At 31.0% G+C, this 24,783-nt stretch overlaps 1 protein-coding gene across 3 annotated transcripts in view; it reads right to left on the reverse strand.

The window, feature by feature from the left end:
* sns (sticks and stones) overlaps window positions 1–24,783 on the reverse strand; it is a 376,839-nt gene that overhangs the window by 159,988 nt on the left and 192,068 nt on the right. For all 3 annotated transcript variants that reach the window (XM_065510854.1, XM_065510852.1, XM_065510853.1), the window contains exons 9-16: window positions 17,258–17,394; window positions 4,166–4,319; window positions 3,815–3,952; window positions 2,576–2,740; window positions 2,103–2,390; window positions 1,724–2,005; window positions 1,176–1,599; window positions 859–1,025 (exon numbers count right to left, since the gene is read on the reverse strand). In XM_065510854.1, the coding sequence (XP_065366926.1) occupies window positions 859–1,025; window positions 1,176–1,599; window positions 1,724–2,005; window positions 2,103–2,390; window positions 2,576–2,740; window positions 3,815–3,952; window positions 4,166–4,319; window positions 17,258–17,394 (1,755 nt within the window). The remainder of the gene's footprint in view (window positions 1–858; window positions 1,026–1,175; window positions 1,600–1,723; window positions 2,006–2,102; window positions 2,391–2,575; window positions 2,741–3,814; window positions 3,953–4,165; window positions 4,320–17,257; window positions 17,395–24,783) is intronic.

The following is a 24,783-nucleotide window of genomic DNA, read 5'->3' on the forward strand; positions in this document are numbered from 1 at the left end:
TTACAAGTTCTAAAATGTTGTATCCACAACTGTAAAATTCGGTCACCAAGACAGAATCATTCGATTGGCAACAAATACGGTTACCATACGTATCTGTTTTCTCTGTGTGTGAAAAAAACATTGCAGTGAAGCACTACTTACAACATATTTTTGAATTTCCGCAATGTCAAAATCCATTTTAGACATCTGGTTTCTGGGGCAAAGTTGCTTAGTTTTCATCGTAGACTATTTTTCCCCTTACGATTTGTTTTTTTCTATTTTTCATCCATACAAATCGAACCATCCTAATGAATATAGTTACTATATATATAAATACACATACATATTTGCATATACAAATTTTATGATATAAAGTCAAATGGTTCCTCTGTGTGTATTTTTTGTAGTCACTCCATAAACTAGTAGCGCCATACAATGACTAAATTGTGTACCACTAGCCAGCAGGCCAGCTCCTCTATACAGCGGCGGTTTTAATATTTTTTTTTCAGTTGTTGTTGCTGTTATTATTGCAGTTGAGTTAGAGTGGGTGTAGTAGGTAGGTTAGAATGGATGGGGCAGCTCATAAAATGCAGATGACGCGACCAATAAATCAATGTCTTTAACAAATTGTTTTTGCCCTCGCTGCTGTTTGGTTCTCCAACCTAGTTTTAATAGACGTGGCTAATTTGTGCACTTTGCTTTTAATGCATTATACTTTTAGGCGCACATACACTTTCTTACACACACAAAACATAAACATGTATTTGCATGTGCGTGTATGTGTATTATACTCCTGCTGTTTTAGCTAATTGAGTTTTGACTTTGTTCTTTTTTTTTTGCAGTTTTTTTTTAGGCATAAATGAAAATGAATCGACTTACCTTTCGTATGGGCTTTTTGCAGGTCAGGCAAGTATTTGCTCTCACCTAAATCATTGTATGCCATTACCGAAAATAGATACAATGTATTCATTCTAAGGCCAGTTATGGTCAGTTTATGGCTATTTGGTAGACCATCAATATATTTGTATTGTTCACGATTTGCCTCCCTATAAGAAGAAAAAATAAAAATGCAAAAAGAATTGCAAAGATAAAATCACATAATGAAAAATGATAGATAAAGATTATTAACGAAAGCAAAGCCATTAGCTGTGGTTATGTTTTGAGGGAAATGGTTATGAAAATATTTGCCAACTCACCTGAAACGCACTCTGTACGAGGCCTTTAGACCTCCATCGAAACCGGGCGTCCAAGCTACCGTCACTGAATCATGGGTGACATTTAAGATGTTTAAACTTAGCGGTGTATCAGGCTGTGAAGTTATATCTAAACGTACAGTCTCGATGGCTTGGCCCAGATCATTTTTTGCCACACATTCGTAGTCACCATAATCGGCTGGAGCAACTTTTTCCACAATCAATATTGACTCGTACGTCAGAGAGTCAATTTTCTTTTCTTCCACTTCGTATTTGTAGGAACGATTAACCGGTAAATCTTTACCTTCTTGACGCCATATAAACTTGGGTTTGGGTGAGGCCTGAGCACGACAAGGCAAACGGCCACGTTCACCTGTGCCACTGGCAGCTCGCAGTAGGGTGGGTGATTTATCAATTTCCGGTGCAACTATTAAAACGTAAAACGTAAGTAAAGAAATTACTTATTTATATTTACATACATTTGTACATAAATATTATCATATTTATGTTTATTAAACGTGTTTCGTTTACTTTTTTAACGTTATACTTACATTTGACTATCAGCAGAACATCACGACTAGTGGGATTGGCAACACGATTATCAGCAATGCAACGGAAATTGCCAACATCTTCACGTTGAGCATCTTTAATGTGTAAATACGAGGTGCCATTGGCAAATGTTGATGAGGTTTTTATGGTCATATCATAACCTAATCTCTCCCACTTTACATGATCCTCCGTTAGAGGTTTACCCTCAACCGTACACGACAGCATGGCATCTTCGCCTGGATTGACAATGACATTTTCTGAAACTGATTTGATGGTGGTGCCATCTACACAAAAACACCAGAACATGATTAAATAAAAATCAGATATGATAATGCAATGTTCATCTTTCTATGCATATACTATACATATGTTTGTACTTACATTCCACTACAACGCTGACATTAATGCGAGCTATGCCTTGAGAATTGCGAGCCTCACACACATACAGACCGGCATCGTTGCGATGCAACTTTGTGAAATTCAACTTGGAGGCATCGGCAAAGATGCGTGGCTCTGCCCCATTAATGACACTGGGTATTGTCTGGCCATCCCTTGACCAAGTGTAAGTAATTGACATGGGATTGGCGTTGGCCTGCAAGGCAACCAGCAGTGATTCGCCCTCCACACCGACCGCTGTCGACGAAGGTGGTGGCACAAATTTGGGACGATCTAAACATGTGCAGCGACAATGACATCACAACAACACGAGACGACAAGACAAGATAAGAGTTAAATAAAATTTATACATTTCCTTAAATTTCACTTTTGATGCTGCACTCCACAACACAATGCAACAAAGCGGCAACAACAATATTCAACATTTCAAAAGAAGAGCAAAGTAGAAAAATACTTACACAGCACATCCAAGCTTATGGCTTCATGAACACTACGCTGTAGTGCCTCGTTGGCACTTTGACATGTGTAAACTATGCCGTTCATTTCCTGTGTGATGTTTACTTTAAATTCCAACGTTGAGACGGTACCACCCCAAAGACCAGGCTTAGACGTATTATTTATACCTAAGGAAATGAATGACAAAATAAAATGAGTATGTATGTACGTATGTATGTTTAAATATGTACAACGAAAAAGTAACCAAATAAAAAGGACGACAAGTCAGTATGGATGAGAAGACTGAGAATGAGAGCGACCGAGCGATGAGCAAATTATTTTAACGGTGATTGTTGCCACATGGAAATTCTGCAGACAAAAAAATTTGTGGTGCAAATGTACGTGTATGAACAAATACGGGAAAATGCTGTTTCGTATAAGTGTGTGAGAAAGTAAACGACTAGAGTTAAAGTTAGTAAACCGGAAGTTTGCGTAAGTACATATTTTTAATTTTTGTGCTTTTAAAAACTACAGCAGCAAACATCCGCCTATGAAACACTATACATTTTCACATCTCCATATAAAGATACATATGTATGTTTGTATATATGGAGGCAAATGGACGGACGGTCAAACTGAAATGCAGTCGCACTCAGACAGACAGGCAGAAAAATAAGATGTGTTTTGCTGTTGTTGTGCCCTAATAAGTGAGAGTAAGTGGAATCTGAAACTCACAAGCACAACACGTTTAGGTTCACGCCTGTCTTTACTAACCGACCAAACATCCAGGCCAGACCAGGCAGGCATTAAGTCAGCCAAACATTCAGCCAACCTACGAGTTTGGCCGGCGCCACTTCATGCTACCATTTTAAACTACATACATACGTATGTACATACGTACAAAGCGAACTTTAGATTTTACGTAAACTCGTATTTATGTGGCATGTGACCACACCACTGGTTTATTCTATTTTTTTTTTTGGTTCCGTTCTTGGGTTGGTTTTTTCCATTTGACAACAATGACAATCCTTTGAACAACCCAATAATTTGGGCACTTTTCCAGCTTAACAACAAACGTTGCTTCTTGGATCTTTAGCAAATTTGTTGGCTTCAGACAACACAAGCAAACAAAAAAAAAGAAAACCAACACACTTACCAACTCACTGACACCACACATACAAAACTTCTTACTTGTACTCTATAGCTTATATAAAGATGAAGGAAAAGAAACCTTTGGATGTAAAGTGGCATTTAAAACTTACCCTCAATTGGTATGCCATCCTTCCACCAGGATAATTTAGCAGGTGGATTGCTAGAACTAGAATCACATATAATGGTCGCCTCTACGCCTGGTTTCAATTCTTCCGGTTCAATGCGTATCTTAACGGTTTCGGGGGCAACTGCAATTATAATATTTTTGTTTTCTTATTTTGTTCTTTCATTCTTCTTGTTATTGTTTTGTATATTTATTGTTTGTTTTCTTATTTTCTTGTTCTATTTTTATTTTCCTTCTCACAATATACAATTAATATGTAAATTGATTTATTATATTCTTTATAAGGAATCCTCTATACTTAGTATGCAAAAATATTAAAGAAATTATTTATACTCACAGTGCACACTCAGTGTGGTTGATTCGAACAATGGTATTTCGGTGGCACTATTCGATGCCTCACAACGATATTGAGCTTGATTATCGGTTACATTTGCCAGAATTGTTATTTCAGCTGAAACAGACTTGTCGGCAGTGCGTATTACGGAATTTATCTGAAAATTAATTACAAAAGAAACAAGAAAAGAAAATTAAATAATATGTTGTACAAATTTTGTACAAATTGGCAAATAAGTATTTATGGTTTTGTTGTTGGCAAAACATTATAATATTATGTTTTCTAAATTTGACAAACTTAATTATTAACGCTTGTTATGAAATAAATTGTATTTATAAATTGTTGCAAGAAACGTCCTTAAGAATATTAGTTGAAAATGCATTATTTTATCTGTAAAGTTGTATATCATAATTCATTTGCATAATATGCAGTCAAATTAAAGGACAAATTACTATAAGAAAAGTGATTTATTATGATTTCTAATACATATTAATAAGCTGATTAATAGTTTGAGTTGCTGATTTAAAAATAGATTTAAGTATAAACAAAAACATGGTAATTACTTGCAATTACTCAATAGCTCACTTTACAATGACTACTATATACCGTCTGCATTACATAAAAGTAGTCATTTAACGACTTCTTTAAAATCTGTTATACATATATAAGTTTGAGAAGGATATATATAAGTTTGTCATTCCGTTTGTAATTTCTACATTTCTCATTTCCGACCTTATAAAGTATATATATTCTGGATCTATTCCGTTTGTAATATCTACATTTCTCATTTCCGACCCTATAAAGTATATATATTCTCGATCCTTATAGATAGCGGAGTCGATTAAGCCATGTCCGTCTGTGTGTCTGTCTGTATGCTGAAATCAATTTTCTGAAGAGCCAAGATATCTTCGGGATCCAAAATCTGTCCACAAATGGCTGAGATATGAGGAAAAAACCAGGACAACCTCGATTTTTGACCTATTTCTGGATTACTAAGTCATTAATATAGACAGTATGGATATCTAATGATAAGACCATATTAAGTTGGACCTACAATGGGTCAAAATCGCAAAAAAAAAAATTTTAACCCGAATTTTTTTTTCACCAAAAAAAAAAAAATTTTTTTATATTTAAAAAAAATAAAATTTAAAATAACAATTTTACAAAAAAGGAAAAAAAACAACTTTGGAAAAAAAATTTTGTTTACCTAAAAATATTTAAAATTTGTATTTTGAATTACAATTTGGTGGAGGGTATATAAGATTCGGCCCAGCCGAATATAGTTCTCTTACTTGTTTTTTAGTCATTTTGTTTTTACTGATAATGACTTCGCTTAGATCTTACTATCAATGCGTTATTTAAATTATTACTTGGAACTAGTTTTAGTGATATTAAAATAATGATCTAAACTATTTTGGGAAGTGAAAGTTTTAGCTAGAAGTCTTTTCTAAACTGCACACAAATTTGAAAAATGTCAGTATAAAGAACTATTGTAATTAAAGTATTGAAATATTCGATAAGGGTTCTAGTTAGGAGAAGTTTGTAGTTACAAGGGTTTTAAACTCTGATGTATAGCATATATATATATATTTATGCTTTCAAAAATAGGGTGAATGGTGAAAGTGAGATCAGGAATAGCCATGATTGTATTTTCCTCAAAGTTTATTATGCTCTAACTTTCAATGCACGGACGTACAGGAAAAACGTCAATTGATTTTTTGTTTCTCTAAGATTCATACAATCACAAATTAAGACTGTATGTATGTGCCTGACTCTGATTTAAAACTAATAACTAGAAGGCACCATATTATTATAAAATTACTAATGTCCAACATAATTAATACCAACATTAATAATCAATTACAAAGCACAACTTCTAAATTACAACTCTAGTGAATTTATGATGGGTTTATTATTTAATACAGACCAATAGAGAAATATTTTGAGTTTTGAGATCTTATAAATAGTGACATGCATTGCACATACATAATATTTAGTTATGCATAGATGTATCACATCTATGAATTACCAAAATTTATTTAATAGACTCACGTAACATAAATTTGGAAGAATAGTTCCATATACGAGTAACTACTTAACTAGTTGTATAAAATACAATCAAGATGTATCTTGTTATTTGCTGATTTTCTTATGACACTGGGAAATGTCAAAACAATTACTACAGCAATATTTTATTTAACTTCGTTCAGTAACAGACTCAGTAGCCATGCTAGCATCAGTTCTTTGGGGGGATCTAAGTGGGGATTATAATTATTAATGACCATCACTCACCCATATATATATGTCTGTATGTCTTTATGTACATATTCGTATACATATATGTATACTCTGGTGATATTTATGTCTATCTTAGTTATTTTGGAATGCCAGTATTTAATTGTATTAAATACATTGTTTTCATAAGTGTACGAGTACTTATTCCACAAATAATACAAATATGTAGTTATAAATAGTTAAGATTTTCATTAAATATAAACGCACATAAGTAAATACAAACAAGGACATACACTTTCATATGTACATTAGGGTTATTACTTTGAAAATATTTGGAAAATTTCAAGTATTGTACTGTTGAATAAAACGATATTGCTGATTGTTTAGCTCACATTCGTGTTGTGTACATTTAAATAGAGTACCGCATTCGGCACCTGGTGGCTATTTTGCACTAGTATTGAGCATTAAGTTCTAAAAAATTATATAAAATTGGTAAATTTTCGTATTATATCCCACATTTACAGCCGAACTATATAGATTACATAGCTACATGTATATATGTTTGTGGAAAACTTATTTTTGTTTTCGTAGTTTTGGAATACATATTCCCTGTAGAATGTTCTGATTTTAAAATTATCCAAATAAACAGTTTGCATCATTATCAGAGCTGCGATATTCATGCAAATGCATGATTGTCAATTTAATTTGCAACAAAATGGCATCGATTTGAAGTTGCATATAATTTGCATATTTTAAATTTTTTGTGGTAAATTTTTGCATATTTTAACAGTCTTTTGATTTAAAAAAAAATTGTTTGCATCTTAGTATACAATTTGAAAAAAATAATATATTTGTATACAAATAAAAATTTAATTTAAGCTATTAAGCAGTTTCAAGCGTTTTGCTTGAAAAATAAGTTTAACATTTTTCTTTTTGCTCAAAAGAAAGCATAGGTCTATTCCTTTATAAGCTTTTTGGTCAAAAATAAATATATTAACTCAAAAATTGTATATCTTGAGTTACAAAACATTTATTATGATATATATTCCACTCGCATCCCACTAAGTGACTAAAACCCTCTTAAAGGAATGGGCGAAAGCTTTCTTTTGAGCGAAAAACAAAATTTAAAAAAGTTAGATTTTGCAAAAAAATTTAAAAAATTTTATGTTTTGAGTTACAAAATATTTATTTTGATATATGTATATCCCACTCGCATCCCACTAAGCGACTAAAAAGGTCTTCAAGAAAAGAAAAAAATAAAAAAATCTCCTATTCTGAAAAAAATGTCAACAAAGTTTTTGATTTTGAAAAAGTCAAAAATAGCTTGTTTTGATTTACAAAACATTTATTTTTATAGATATCGAACTCGCAGCGACCAAAGCTTTCTTTTAAGAAAAAAAGGTCCCATTTTGAAAAAAAGTCAAAAAAGTTTTTGATTTCGGAAAAAAAATATTAAAATTTTTTATTTTTTTCACCTCCTATAACTCAGAGAGTACTCGACCGATCTTGTTGAAAAATGGCATCTGAATTACTATCCAATAGGTCTAATTTTAAAAATTGGTTCACTTGACATGAAATTCCCCATATATATTTTATAATTTCTTGAAAGAAAATATTACTTTTGAAGACCATCTAGCTTTTTCCTTAGGGTTTTCTGGCTGTTGAAGTATTGAGTATTTATACCCTACACCACCATAGTGGGGAGGGTATTATGCGTTTGTGCAGATGTTTGTAACGCCCAAAAATATTAGTCTAACACCCACCTTAAATTATACCGATCGACTTAGAATCTGAGTCGATTAAACGATGTCCGTCCGTCCGTCTGGTTGGCTGGCTGGCCGGCTGGCTGGCTGGCTGGCTGGCTGGCTGGCTCGGTCCATTATTTCACCTAGCCCCCATACAAATGTCTCCTCGAAATTGGACTTTATCGGTCATAAATGTTTAATTTATCTATGTATCTACACAAATTTCGCTCCAAATAAGTTTTATATATACAAAATTCATGTCACCAAATTTTGTTACGATCGGTCCATAATTAGTCATAGCTCCCATATAAGACCCACTTCCGAAAATCACTCACGAATATAAATTATTGATATTTTAAAAGAAAAATATTTTTACTCATTTACTTGGTGTAGGGTATTATATGGTCGGGCTTGACCGACCATACTTTCTTACTTGTTTTTATATGTTTATAATAAAAATTGAAAGAAATGATTGTACTTTGTAATCAAATTATATTATATTTTAATTTAGATTTTTCTTACACAAAACAATGTTTATATAAATTGAATGAACTGCATTTCATTGGTCTCAATTTGTATAATAACCCTGAAGGATATCTGGGGTCAAGTGTCTTTAAGTCACCAGTTTTGTCGACTATTATGGTGACTTATGGCAACATTGTTAACGAAGCGTTTTTATACCCTTCACCTTCGTGAGAAGGGTATTTATAATTTTGTCATTCCGTTTGTAATTTCCACAATATAATTTTCCGACCCTAAAGTATATATATTCTGGATCCTTATAGATAGCGGAGTCGATTAAGCCATCTCCGTCTGTCCGTCTGTCTGTTTCCTATATAAAATCGGTCCACAAATGACTAAGATATGAGGAAAAAAACAGGACAGCATAGATTTTTTACCTATATCTGGATAACTAAGTCATTAATATAGACAGTATGGATATCTAATGATAGATATTTCAAAGACCTTTGCCTCGACGTATATAAGACCATAGTAAAATGGACCTACAATGGGTCAAAATCGGAAAAAATATTTTTTAACCCGAATTTTTTTTTCTCCAAAAAAAAATTTCAAAAAATTTTTTTTTTTTATCTAAAAAAAAATTAAAACTTAAAAAAAAAATTTAAAATAACAATTCGAAAAAAAAAATTCCAAAAAATTAAAAAAATAAATTTTGTTTACCTAAAAATATTTAAAATTTGTATTTTAAAGCAAAATTTGGTGAAGGGTATATAAGATTCGGCACAGCCGAATATAGCTCTCATACTTGTTATACTTGTCTTTGATGAGAAAAAAGAAATGAAAATTACGAGTTTGAAGTCGACTCTTCTAACTAAGAAGATTAATTTTTTTAAATTTTAATAACTGATACACAATATGAAAAAATGAAAAATGTACTAGTGAGTCCCTGGTTCCCATGTCTACATATGGTCCCAAAAGAAGTACCTAGTTAATAGTATTATCGTCAGTAGTAGACTTCCGCACATGTGAAATGTATATAGTAAATGACATTGTCTGGGATATAATAAGTCACAAGTACTGGTGACTGTGTCAATAGTAAGTCAGTACAGTTCCACTATTGACATTTCCTGCAGGGAATTATAAACAAATACACACATTTTATTAATTCGTTCATATTTTTTAAATTTGGAAAAAATCTAGAAGGATTTTTGAAAACAATTAAAATGTTCGTTTATATTTTTGTGTTTATGAAAAATAATTGAAATTTTCTTGAAACAAATTAAATTGTTTTTATGTTTTTCAGATAAAATGAATAAATGTACATATCGCACTTGATCAACAAGAGGGTATTAACTCAAAATTTTAAAATTTTCAGTAGAGGATAAAAACTGTTTGTGGTTACATTTTAATAGAATTTGAAAATCTGACTACATCATAGTATGCAAATTCCATTTAAAAATATAATTACATTGTTTTTCTTTTAAATTTTTCCAATTATTGCAAAAAAAAATCTGTTTTTTGAGTTAATACCATTTTTCTGAAAAAATGTGAACAATTTTATTATAAAAAGAGTCACATTTCGAATTAAAATCATAAAGTAAAACAAATTTTATCAACAAAACAGTAACAACTCAAAATACAACCAAATATAAATAAAACAATTTGATTATTTTTAACTGGAATAAAGGCTCAACTCAAAATAATACCTTTTTTGTGAAAATATAGGATGCATTTCTATTTCAACTTTTGTATTAATACAAAATAATACCTTTTTGTTGTATAAAAGTAGTCACTACATTATCACGAAAATGGTCTCAAATGTTTTTTCGAGATAAAAGAGTAATCGGAATACGTTGAAATTTTTACAGTAGATAGATATTGATGTTGTTAGTTGATTTCTTGAAAAAAGTGAAATTTTCAAAATTTTGAGTTAATACCCTCTTGTTGATCAAGTGCGATATGTAATTTTTTATGATTTTCAGATAAACAATTAGGATGGAATTATTATGAAAACATTTGCAACATAATCTGTTATTGATTTCTCATTTCAGGAAATTTTAAAAAAATTATATCAATAACACAACAGATTCATAAAAAAAAACAAGAAATAAATCAATATCAAAACAAAAACTACTTCATGTTAAATTTTATAATATGTAGTATGCACAAATTGATACTCCAAATTAAAAAAGTTTTGGGAATAAATTTACAGTTCAACTCATACAGTTTATTTAGAAATTCATTCCACATATGAAAATTTGTTTTCTGTGTATGCATATCCATATTTTCTTCTGCATATTTGTGTAAATATTTTCCATATTTTTTGCTTGTTTAATTATATTTTTTACAATACTTTTGTAAAATTATAGAAAAATTTTGATGTTTTGTTTTTTAAAAAATTATATTATTGTTTTACAATAAATATTTTCCAGTTTTAGTGCATAATTCTCTATTAATACATATTTTTGTGAATTTTTTATAGTTTATAGTCCACTTTATTCAATTTTAAATACATATTGCTGCATAATTCGTTTTTCTAGTGCATGAAAATCTCAGCTCTGATCATTAGTAAGTAAATGCCTGGCTATAACCCTAATCTACAAACATAAATTGATAATATTAAACATCAGACATATTAATATAACACATGAAGAAGAAGTTGAACATAAAATCTATGTTTTGTTGTTGTAGGTGCAATGTTGTTTGTCGATATAATTAACAAGGATAAGGAATTTTAATAAAACTTCAATATATGTACATAAATACATATTATGAAAACTAAAATTCCACTAAAAACAGGTAACTAAAATGGGTGAGTGAGTGAGTGAGTGTGTGTGCTACAACTAAGTATTTAAGTACGAGTATTATCAAACATAAATATGTCAACACACGCACTCACTTCCACACCTACATATCTATGTCTATGTATGAATATTTGCTTATTATTGAACCCTGCCAGCATTTGGAAGAGTTTTTGGTACAAATGTGACTACTGCGTGAAATCTAGAAGTTAAAATGATGATTTTAATAAACTTTTGCAACAACAAAATTCATTACTACCAAAATTTATCATGCAATCAAGCACCACCAGATCTTAGTTGGTAGTACGAGAGGAATTCCGCTTAATTTTAAGACACTTCTTCGACTCTTCCTGAAGTGAAATAATCCGCAAGTCAACAATTTTCTAAAACACTCAGAAGAGTCGTATTCTTTAACTCTAGAAGTCACTAAAATGTATCCCCTGCGGTTAATGAATGTAGTTTCACACTTCTTACTACAGCGATAAGAAGACGATTTCATCCACGACGAATTTAAACATTATGACGTTATGAGACCAAAACTTCTACGATAGAAAAAGTTGGCAGGGAATGTTTGTATCTGTGTCGATTAAATGAGAGTGTGTGCATTTGTATTTTGGTATTAATTTTTGGTCTCCTCACTAAATACGGTTCTTTTTCATTTTGCCCTCCCTCAACCATAAAATATTTGTGTACATCTAAACATCAGTAGTTTTGTCTGTGTGTGTGTGTATGTGTAAGTATCTCAGAATGTGTTTAACTTTAAGAAAACTATCTAAAGTATGCTAGCATTTTGTTAGGTTACTAAGTAAGAATGTTTATACAAAGCTTAATATGTTTAGAAACATATGTAAGTACATAGTAAAACTAAATGAATACATAATACATAAATATCTACGCAAATACATACTAACATATCATATATTCAAACATAAGTATATAACTTAGGGGTGGCTCCCAAAAAAATTTTGGATTTTCTCTTTTAAAATTAAAGTTTAATTCATTCTAAGATACGGGTTTTCAAAATGTGTGTTCTGGCATCGGTTTCTAATGAACTGTGTCATAGAATAAAAAGGTATTTTTTTAAGGTTCTTATGATTTCTTTCATATATGAAATTTTGATATCAAATGAAAGCGGATTGCATTTCAGAACTTTGCTTTTAAGTTCTAAAAATTCTAACATATAATTATTTTAAGTAATTCGTTTAAATCATTAACCTCATATAATTATACCGAAACGAGTTTTTCAAAATTCAATATATTTCGATTTTTAATTTGAATTTCTGGAAACCCAAAATTATATGCCAGAAATCATAAAAACCTGTAATATGGGCCTTTTTATCATTTGATTTAGCTCACCAAATTTCTCATCCATACAAAATTGCCCAGCCTAATATACATACATATGTACATTAAGGTGTGTATATACACATGTCTTTGTCTAGTAAATAAACAATGTAAGTTTGCATAGATTGTATGTAAATATGTTGGTATATAAGTATATACATATGAATAAAAAGACGTAAACTATTATAACTAAAAGCTTTAAAGCACATACACTTTGTGGCACCTGTAAATAAGGTGCAGTAAACTTACTCAGTGTTAAAATTTAGTAAATTTTTAAATTAAATTTTAAAGCATACTTTAAGAACGTTTTTTGAACTTTTAGTAAGTATTCTTATTTCATCAAACTTTTGAAATGAGACCTAATTATATAAAAAAATTGGACACAAATACTTTAATTTCTCTCCATTTCTTGACTCTGATAATAAGTCGACTTTATGAACTCAGTTTATTTACAAATCCGAAACTAGGTGAGTGAGATTTTAAACATATAAGTTTTTGTTATAAAAATAAATTTTAATTTTAAAGAAATTTCATCCCCTGAATTAAAAAGTTTTTCAGTCTTCACATAAATATTTATTTTGTTCATTTAATTACTAGTTTTTAATAATTTTACAAGCTTTGGATATTGTCAATACAAAAAGTCAACAAATTATTTAAAAATAGTAAATCTAACAGGTTGTTTATTATAAGTTTTAAAATGACACTTTACTGACATTTTTGCATTATGGTGATTTTAACTAAAATCTAACATAAGCTATTTTGAGCTACTTTCTGCAGTTTTGTCTTTGAGTAATTGGTTAGTATTGAATAATAAATATGATTGCCGCTGAATGCATTTTGTGTAGTTTACCCAATATTTAAATATTCAATGTGAGCAAAAAACAATAAAAATTATGCTTTGTCTTCGAAATAGTTCTATAGGCGGAAAACAATGAAAGCAGATTGCTTTGTTGTGCAGCACTAATTCGATGTTCAATTGCCTATTCCCCCAGGAATTTTTATTTGGCGATTTGGTTTTGCTACATGCTTAAAGCAATGCACAGTGGGGACGATTGCAAATAAGTTTCTTTGAAACTTGGAAAATCAAGAGAGGGTTTCAGAATAAATTTGTGTATCTATCTCAAAACCGACCGATAATATCTAGTTATAACTACTTTGTGCAAACTTTGATCAGGAATGCACAGTGGGGCAGAATACAAATTTTTTGGAAATAAATCTGGCATTTCAAAACGGCTGGTTCGGTCGGTTTGACGCGGACGTAGCCAAGGAGTTTTCAAGTTTAAATTTTTAAAATGGACCCAACAAATGATCCAGGGGCGGCGCTATGGGGCCTACTTTGAGCCCCACATGCAAAATTTTGAAACATATGCCATTTTTTGTTTCCCAACCGATTTCAAATATTTTTATATTTTTGGAAACCGCTCGGCTAGGTCATGCTTGCGTGTGCTATTTATCTCTTATAATTTCTGAGCTATAGGTACAGCAATAGCTGTACTAAAATCTAATACATTATAATACAAGATTTGGAAAGCTCTACCAGCCTCTATTTAGAAACCAAGTTTCAATGAAATCCAGCCCCACTGTGCAATGTGCAAAAACATTAGATATAATTTCCTTAAGCACATAATGCCGAACGTTTTAACCTTATTTAATGCATTTTCATACATACATGTGTATGTATATTTGTAGTAGAGCGTAGTTGTTGTTACCCAGCAGTTAAGCAAGTAGTCAATGTATCCCTTATAGATAGTACTTGTCACTAATGTCTGATCACTTGGCTGACTCCAATTATAAATTTTGGGTCACTTAACACGAAATTGATCTTTGTAGTGCAGAGAGAAGACAATTGGTTACTTTATACATCCCAGGTAATCTAGCGTGAAGACAACTGTCACTTAAGTGTCTCTAAGTAATCTAGAGTGTAGGCAATTCAAACGTTTTGTGAGTAATTCGTACAAACTGGTTTTATTTTTATTTTAGCTTAAGTATGTATGCCTTTGATATAGTTAGCTAATTGAGGACAAGTAGCTGATCGAGTTACCAGTTAGGTAGCTAGTAAGATAACCGACGCTATTTATTCAGTATGTGAATCCAATGCATTGACTACTTTGGACCAGCTATTAGATAGTCTCATTGTAATCAAAAATGATCAATTGACCCCCCTGCTTAGGACATGCACGTGTTAAAATAACTAGTCACGCAGCTAGTTATGTAACTAGTTCCCATCCCAAATGATGTTTAAAATCACTGGTTTGGGACTGTACCCTAGAAATGCTGGGTAGCAAGTGTTTGTATGTAATGCGTGAGGTTTATAAATAGTTTGTAATTTCATATGCAGGTGTGTCTGTATGTGCAAACTTTAATATTTACTTAGTGAATGTATAACGAACAGGGTGCTTGTGTGAGGTGCATGTTCGGTCTTGCGTCGTTCGGTCCACATGCTATTTGGCTGTTTTGTCTGAGTGTTGTCGTACGGTTGTTTGGTGTCAACTGTGCTTGAACTTAATTGTCATTTCAATTCTTGGCCAGTATTTTCATACAACTTGTCTTGTTGTCTAAGTTGAGGTTGTTTGATGGGTGGATGGGTGTGTCAACGAGTGCGAGTGCAAGCATACTACACACATAGTTACAAAATTTTACTGCACTCTACATCCAGACACATTTATGCGTTTTCGCAAAGAATGTTGCCACATAAAATGTGTATAAATTTTGGTCATAAAAACACAAAATGGTAGAAATTAAAGGTGACATCCTTTTGAGAAAAACAGGTATAATAATGTTAAACAAGGACCTTCCTTTACTAAGTATCTAGCAACATACAGGACAACACATATATGAGTCCCTCTATGTACATATGTAAGTAGTTCGTGTTAGTTTTAGTGTACACTAGACAACAGAAACTGTGAAATTGAAAAAAACTAAAGTTTAAAAATTTGTTTCGTTCTTATTGCTGTTTTTGTTTTTCGGTATCAAGTACCGTAATAGTAGTTAAAAGTTTATGTGTCCTTTTTTTATCACTTTATCATACAAACAAAGAGCATTTTAATTGTGCAGTTAAAAAATCATTACGTTCTTATTATTTAAGTGAATGTCAGGTGTAGTTGTGTGTTATAGAGAGCTACAGCTTGAGAAGGATGTGTGGAGCTAGGGAGAGTAAAAAAAAGTAACCACAGGTTAACTACACATGTTGTGACCAAGCTTTTTCATTAAAGAACTTTATGTCCATGCATAAAATACATTACTACATACTTATACAAAAGTATCAGGAGAAAAGCCACGAAATACGAGTAACAACTTCAACCTCCCAACCATATAAATGAGCACATAAATTCCATTTCTCATGTAATCTAAAAGCATTCCTAAAGTACATACATACATGCATACGTTTCCAAAAAGTTGGCGAGATATTTTTACTGCTGAGGGTGGGCGTGCATCCTTGAAAGAACGCTTGTACTCAGGGTACCGTTATTTATTTTCATTTTAACTAAAAACAATTTTACATGAGATATTTTTTTAAACAGAAAAATTTATAATTTTTTTTTGTTTGTTTGCTTCTTTGTTGCGAATGGCACTTTCATTAACATAAAAAAAACTTGTGCAAGTGGTATAGAGGAGTTCGTTTCATATATTTTGTATGCGTTTTTGTCCACTCGTCACTGGGGGAAAAACAAACCATGAAATTTGCATTTCATCATGTGTGTGTCCCAATGAAAAACACAATATTCCTTATGCGATCATATTTATCTCTTCAATGGAAGGTTTTCAAAAAAAAAAAATTATTATTGTATTTTTATTGAATAAATATTTGTATAAAAGGGAAGCTACTACTAACGTTATACGTTTCGTATCGAAAACTGTATAAATTAAAATTCAATTTCTGTCGGTTGTCAACTTTGAATATTTTGTGGGAAGTTCTGGTTAAATATTACAGAATCGCTTTATTTCCAAGTCAACTGTTTTCATCATATATTTCTTAACTTGTATTTGAATTAATAGCTATATACATATATTTGCAAAATTTACGAATATCAATATATAATTTGGTACAAAACGTACTCAATTACTTTACTTTCCAGATCCGAAATGTGCTGTATAACTTTTTAAACAAAACGAACTTATACCGAATTTTTTTTTGTCGATGATGCGGTGAGATGTCATTAACTGTATATGTAAAGTTTAACATTTTAAAAAATTATATCACAGTTGAGAATGTCAGTCAGTATCTTAATTATCTGATGAAGGCGAATGTTTGCTATGGTAAATTTCATTAAAATCGGATATGGTAAATCCGACTGCTGTCCGCTTTGATATGGATCTTCCATTATCTAAATATAATTTGATATTTCTCACTACATTTTCAACATTTTTATACTAATATCCAATTTAAATCATTCAGGTCTACTTTTATAATTCTTATACTAGACTTGTTAGGTACACGTTGCAGATGACTGTAGTTTACATAATTTTGATAATAAGACAAATAACTTAATAATAATAAAATAACTTACTCTTTTATCGTTTTTGTACCAAGTCAGTGTGGCTAGAGGATTTCCACCTGAAGAAACACACAACAGTTTTTGTACCGAACCGGCCGGTATTATTTGTCCTTCAATGTAACCCGAGATTATTGGCGGTATGGGAGGATCTGCAAAATACACAAATGAATAGGTATTTTAATTTAAATAAACATTAAAATGATATAAAAATTCTATATAAATATTATAAAACATGGTTTTCTTAAATTAATTAATTATTGGGAGAGTACTTCTTTAAAAATAAGTATTGAAAATAAATTTGTTGAATCTGAATCTTTGAGTTATATCCAAAAATTATTTTGTTCATATTTCAGTCATTTATAGACCGATATTGCTAATTTTAAATACCAAATTTATCAATCCTATATCTGATATAATGACAGAAACAGCATTTCAATTTCACTATCTAGTTATAAGGATCCATAATATATTACTTTATAGGGTCATTAATTAATATTGACAAAATTGTATTTACCCTAACCGCTCATGTTATAGACGATTGTAATAATAACTTAAATAATATTTAATTCTACAGACTTGTATTTCACCGATTAACGTTATCTTTTCGGAACGACCAACTTAATTATTTTATTATATATGACATAAATTTGTTCCCCAAAAGATAAAACAAAAAATAAAATGTAATTTTTACAATTACATTTTATGAGCTCATCGCCAAAAAAAAGAAAGGATTTACACCTATTCATACCTACACTTGCACACTCGAAAAGCCCAGGAAACATAAAATGTTATAATAGATATGATTACACTCACACTCTCACTCTCTCACACACAGAGCGAAAGGATGAAAAAAGCACAGTAAAAATTAAATAAAATATAATAAGAAAAATGCCGCAAGTCACTATTAAACCACAAACACAGACATGAAAAATATGCCAGATGTAAAATATCAAAGAGTCTTAAAGCGATTAAGAAGGATTTTACTCTATTATCTGTTATATTTCATGCATACATACATATAATTATATACATATGTCTGTACGAGGATAATGTGGAAAGTATCCTCGAATGAAAGGGATTTTATATGAGGGATACATCTTTTATATTACCAGAAATAACTGAAATATAGTATATATTGTTAAGAAATTGCACTATCAATTTGAATTTAGCGATTTGAACACGGGTTTCCATATCCAATAGCTTTTGTATACACTGTCATAAGTGGATACTTGGCAGTACAGTGCTGCCATCATTAACTGTCAAAGCTGCTAACATGAACAGTGAGGCTACCGAAAGCTCTAGAAATGGAGCCTTCTAGTTTTGTCCTTTGGATAGTTCATGAAGCTTCTAGAATAGAACACCGTGTATTATAATGGATACAGTAAGTTGCAGTAAGTTTAGTTTATCATCGGCGCTGTTTCACTAAACATCAACTGCATTACCAGTGTATTCCTGTACCTACATTATAAAGTGTATTTTTAAAGCAGAGGCAGTACGCCCGCGGGCACTGCCTATGTCTTATACATGTAAAGCCGAAATTAGAAAACGAACACGAGTTATTTTGCTAGTGTTGCCAGTGAACTGGCAAGTAAATGTACATGTCAACACACGAGTCGGTAACATTGCCCATGCCAACTGTGTTTTTACTAAGTCGTATAAAAATTCACAAAAGTGAAGGCTTAACGGATATTTTCATACGAAATTTGATTCAGTGTCCGCACCCTACTTTTATTTGCACTCAAAACAATACAATACGAACGAAATTATTTTAATTATTTTTTATTTCAAATTTAAAGAAAAGCAAAATGAATAAAAAAAATTAATTTTCTTTATTTGAAGAGGAAAAAATAATAGATTTTGTCAAAAACAACGAAATTCTATTTAATGTGCGACATCCAAAATTAAAAAATAATTTCGTTTCTGTTTTGTGCCGCAACGCACCCAACTGAAACGAAAACACGAAAGGAAATTTTTTGCTTAATTTCAATACCAAACTGATCTGATCAATAGAGAAATTTTCATCTCCTTCCCATGTAACAGAAGGACGGACGAACATATCTAGATCGTCTTACTATTTTATAAGGATCCATTGTGGGTGTACGACCAATATTACGATGTGTTAGCTGCATAATAACAAATTCAATGTGGAGTTTATAAAATTGTTTTGAAATCTGAGTGAGTTAAGAAATATCATGTAGTGTGATAATTACGAAAGTGTATTTGATGATATTTAATGCCAGTTTGTTTGAGAATCTGGGTTTGTTAGACAATATATTAATAGATAATCTACAATTTCATTGTAATACTTCTGTCATAGCTCACAAAAAGTTTGAAGACTCCCACTATAATAGTACTCCAGATATGCAATAATAAATTTTTACATCGTATGGGAGGTGCCACGCCCATTGTATCTATATAGGTGAATTGTTCATCGAAATCGGCCCAACCGTTAAGGAGGAGTTCAGTTACTAACACACGTACAGTAGAATCTTCTTCTATATTTGGATTTTTTTTATTCGATTCGAAATTTTCAGGAGATGGTTTGTAAAGAAAAACAATCAAAAATTCCGGGTAAAACTCGAAATTTTTTTTTTGATTCCAGTAAACTGTAATAAAAAAAGCCCCTAAAGTATGCAGATATTTTATTTGCAAATAAGTAAGAACAGGCAGGTGTATGTGGGTTGAGGAAACTTGAAGAACTAACATTAGTAAATAAAGTCTCACTTGAATCAGAAGTTTTGAAAGAGTCAAAATGCATTTTTCAGGTGTCCTTCGTAGACACGCCAACACAGCAACTGAAAGACGCTTACATTCGCACATAATGAAATAATAAAGAAGACGTACGTAGGTACTTACAACAGCCAACCACACGAGCACAGTTTCATAGAAACCCTCTCATACACATTAACAAAACTGTAGTAAAAAATAAAACAATATAAAATTGGCAAAATTATAATTTTAATTAGTGCGCTCTTGTAACATTAAACAAGCGATAGAGGGAATGAACAAAAGCATAAAACATTGAAAAAAGAAAATTCTATATATTTTTTTTTGTGGTTTGAAAGCATGTCATAAAAACATTCTATGTCTTATCTTTTCATAATCAAGGTTACAAAAACAATTTATCACCAGAAAAAAAAAGAATCTGTGAACACCATTCGAACACAAAGTGGAAAACAACAAGAACAGCAGCCAGCAACAATCTTTTAAAGTGCCATGATTAAATTTGAAAAATAAAACTTCTTAAGTAATTATTCAAAGGGCGATTAACATAAAACTAAATACTTAAAATTATAAAGTAAGCCTGATTGCAAATGTGTGTAGTAAACTATTAGGAGTAAAATTCAAATTTAAAACTTGTATTTCATGGGTCAATGTTGACATAATTGTTCAATTTAAAAGTCAGCTGAAATGTACGAACTTCAGTCTTTAGCACAACAGTGACATAAGAGTATGTTAGTAACTCACAAGTGAAATTTGTTCATTCTTCGAGTGGATGTTAAAAAAAGAAAGCCGACAATACGATGAGGATCACCTTCGTCAAAGTCAATGACACTGTTGCTTTAAAACTTTATTTCATAACGAACCAGTAACCATCAGTTCAACAGCAACAGCTATTAAATAATGGATGAGGATAGATACGTATTCACACACACAAACGCACACACATATGTATGTATGTGTCTACGTATGTAAATGTATAAATGTTTAAGTTTGTGTGTAAGTAGTATGTAGGAGAGAGTGTATAAACATGAATGAATACCGTTACAAGTCAAAGTCATCGTGTTACATGTTCAAAATTTTACTACAAATGAAGAGTGACATGAAACAGGATAATTCAGTTAAACGCGTTTACGGTTAACAACTCATTGTACCAGTATTTTGTACTGACTAACACACATACATACACTTACATATTTGTGCAAACATAGATACAAGCATACAAGCATACAACCATACATTCTGTAGTAATAGTTCTGTATTGTGTATCTGTTTCTCTCTAGCTGTATGCGAGCGAGTATGGCTTTGTGTGAATGAAGGTAATTTATGCATGTTATATAGTTGGCATTATACTATTCATGTACTCTTATCCTCTATAGTACATTAGCAAATATTAAGACAATCAACCACAACCATTCATACAATTTTTTAAATGCACTCTCATACACTATTTTACGTACACACACACACTCATACATAAAATCCATTCAAATAAAAATCCACAGTTGACTCTATGAGTTTTCATCATTCAATATCCGTTTTTAATATAAGCACAGGCACAAACACACATACACTTAGTACTACATACATATGTATATCAATTTCCATACATAGAAAATTTGTGACATTTACAGTAGAGTTGAAGTTTTCAATTTATGCACAGAGACATTGTAGTTCAATGCACTGTCAACAATTGAATGCAATGAAATTGTATCCGATTATTTTTTTGTCAAGTTTTATTAAATCACAAATGTTTAAGAGGTAAAAATCCAGCAGTTTTTTTTTACTTTGAGGAAAATTTTAATTAAATTTTTTGTAAAAATAACACTGTGTAACAAAAACTTTTAAAAATTACTTTCTAACTGGGGTTTTTCTTTGTTTTTTCCCGTAACTTAATTGACAAAAATTAAATAACAAATTTATACATAAGGACTGAGATCGAGAAACTCTTAACATACATATGTATATGTTAATAAAATGAAACCGATTTTTTTTCTTTGATTGAAATTATTATTACAATTAACAAAAACTATTATTTTTATAGTTCTAATCACACCATTTTTCATTGAAATTGAGAACATGATATTGAGAAAATTCCAAATGAAATTGAGAATTTCCATTTTAAATTGAGAAATTTCCAAATGAAATAGAGAATTTCCATTTTAAATTGCGAAAATTCCAATTGAAATTGAGAATTTCCATTTTAAATTGAGAAAATTCCAAATGAAATTGAGAAATTCTATTTCAAATTGAGAAAATTCCAAATGAAATTGAGAATTTCAATATGAAATTGAGAAAATTCCAAATGAAATTGGGAAAATTCTAACTGAAATTAAGAAATTTCCAAATGAAATTGAGAATATTTTATTTTACTCTACATAAATAAATATTATAATATACATTAAACAAAAAACATATGTACACAGTCTTATTGACCAACAGGCATGTCTTGCAATTCCAAAGAGCTTTGGTGGAATGATGTTGTATGTTGTATAGCTCTACTACAATCTCCAGTAGTTATACAGGACTTGGAATTGTTAATTAATTCTTGAAGATATAAAATCCTCTGCTCTCCTACATTAGGAGGATTTACGGTTGGTATATTCATCCTTGACTTCACAATACTTTTGATTTTGGACCAAATTATTTCAATAGGGTTAAGCATTGGTGAATAGGGTGAAAGTGTTGCTGGAGAGTTGTCGAAAATTTCACATAAACGACTGTGGCAAGGGGCATTGTCACATACCAAAACGAGTTCAGATAACTGATTACCCAACTCTTGCTATCAACACTTTTCGTTTGCGCTTTCGGCAATGAACGAACGAACTGCGACTATCCATTTGAATAATGCCTGAGGTACCAATTGCACCTATCAGGTGGATGTCGGGTCCAAGGAAAGTAGGTATAAAAAGAACTGTTTGAGATCCAACACGAGACCAAACATGTTTTCTACGACAAACTAAATTGAAATTGGTCTCTCTATCCAGACCACCACATCTTTCAACATCTGATATAATTGTTAATTTTGTTTTTTTTTTTAAATTTTAAATAATTTATATAATGTTTCTCAATTTCATTTGGAATGTTCCCAATTTCATTTGGAATTTTCTCAATTTCAATTGGAATTTTCCCAATTTCATTTGTAATTTTCTAAATTTCAATTTGAATTTCTCAATTTCATTTGGAATTTTCTCAATTTAAAATTGAATTTCTCAATTTCATTTGGAATTTTCTCAATTTGAAATGGAATTTCTCAATTTTATTTGGAATTTTCTTAATTTAAAATGGAAATTTCCGAATTTCATTTGGAATTTACTTAATTTAAAATGGAAATTCTCAATATCATTTGGAATATTCTCAATTTCAATTTGAAATTCTCAATTTCATTTGGAATTTTCTCAATTTCAGTGAAAAATGGTGTAGTGAAGAAATGTTTAACCTTTTTCGGAAACCCTTCCATTAAGGTATTTATAGTGCTTTCAGTCACTTTGTTCGAACAGGTTGTCCATCTCCGTTTAAAATCTACCACACTTTTGGACACCATTTTTGTGCTCTGCAATTCTCTTTTAACAAGAGCCCAATATCTCTCCACTGGCCTTAGCTCCAGACAGTTTGGAGGATTTGCATCTTTTGGCACAAATACCACATTATTGTTCTTTTACCACTCAAGACCTTGCTTACCATTCTTTGATGTAAATTTCGGTATTTATATGGCCCTTAGTAACAAATGTTTGGATTATTTTGCCGCAACTGCATATTGCTTGCCATATCAAGAACTTTTTGGGTCCTAAACTTTTCTACAACATCAGCAACATAAAAATATTGTCCCGGATGCTGCGAATAATTTTCCAGGACATACGTTTCGTCATCCATTAAGCAGCAAGTATATTTTTTTATAAAATTTGACTACTTGTCGTGCTCTGTCTCTGACCTAAAGTTTTTAACAGAGTTCCTGTGAGGAACTTTTGAGCCTTATATGTTTTTTAAATCTGCTATGGCTTTAACTTTTCGTACCAAATAGTCCGTGTACTGAACTGGACTGCTTTCCTACCGGATGTGTTGGAAGCTCTTTTGAAAATGCTTTCTATATATTGGATTTAGAAACATCATGTGGACCCGACCTTCTACCCGAACCAGGTTTTTTATCAACGGGCAAGTTCTCCCGATACTGTTTAATTATTTTGGAATCAGTTTGACGGCAGACCTTTGATTGTTTGGGAAACTTTTGGATTTGGATGAACATTTTTAATAATTTTAGTATGAACTGTTTTTTCGATCTCACTCCTAATTTCAATTTGAAACCTTGCATTTTGGAGTTACGAGCAAAACATGGTCCATAACACCATTTTTATAATTTTCACGATGCCTTAATATAAAATGTCCCTAACTCGTGTTTTTTTAAGTCGAGATTTTTTTTGCTAATTATGATATATGATCGGACCATTTATCGTGTATTTTTATATTAAGGCATCGATATACACATTTTATTTATGATTTTTATTATCAAAATTTTATAACTCCAAAAAAAATACCGAAATGTGGATTTGTGTACAACGGAATTATTCTTATAAGAAATTAAAAATTAGGTATAAAACCTTCTAGTATACAATTTGAAAAGTTTAAGAATAAATGCGTTGTCTTGATGTCTTTGCTGAATTGATACTATAGAACTAGTTCAGAGCATTAGTTAATCTTCGATTAAATAACTGGTTCCACTGCTGTTCCAAAGAAGGTGTACTGGCTCCACAAAGCTTCTCTAGAACTTATTCCGAAGATGACAATTTTCAACAAATTAAATTCATTGAAATGAAACGAAT

Source organism: Calliphora vicina, chromosome 5, assembly GCF_958450345.1.
Source record: "Calliphora vicina chromosome 5, idCalVici1.1, whole genome shotgun sequence".
Taxonomy (NCBI): Eukaryota; Metazoa; Arthropoda; class Insecta; order Diptera; family Calliphoridae; genus Calliphora; species Calliphora vicina.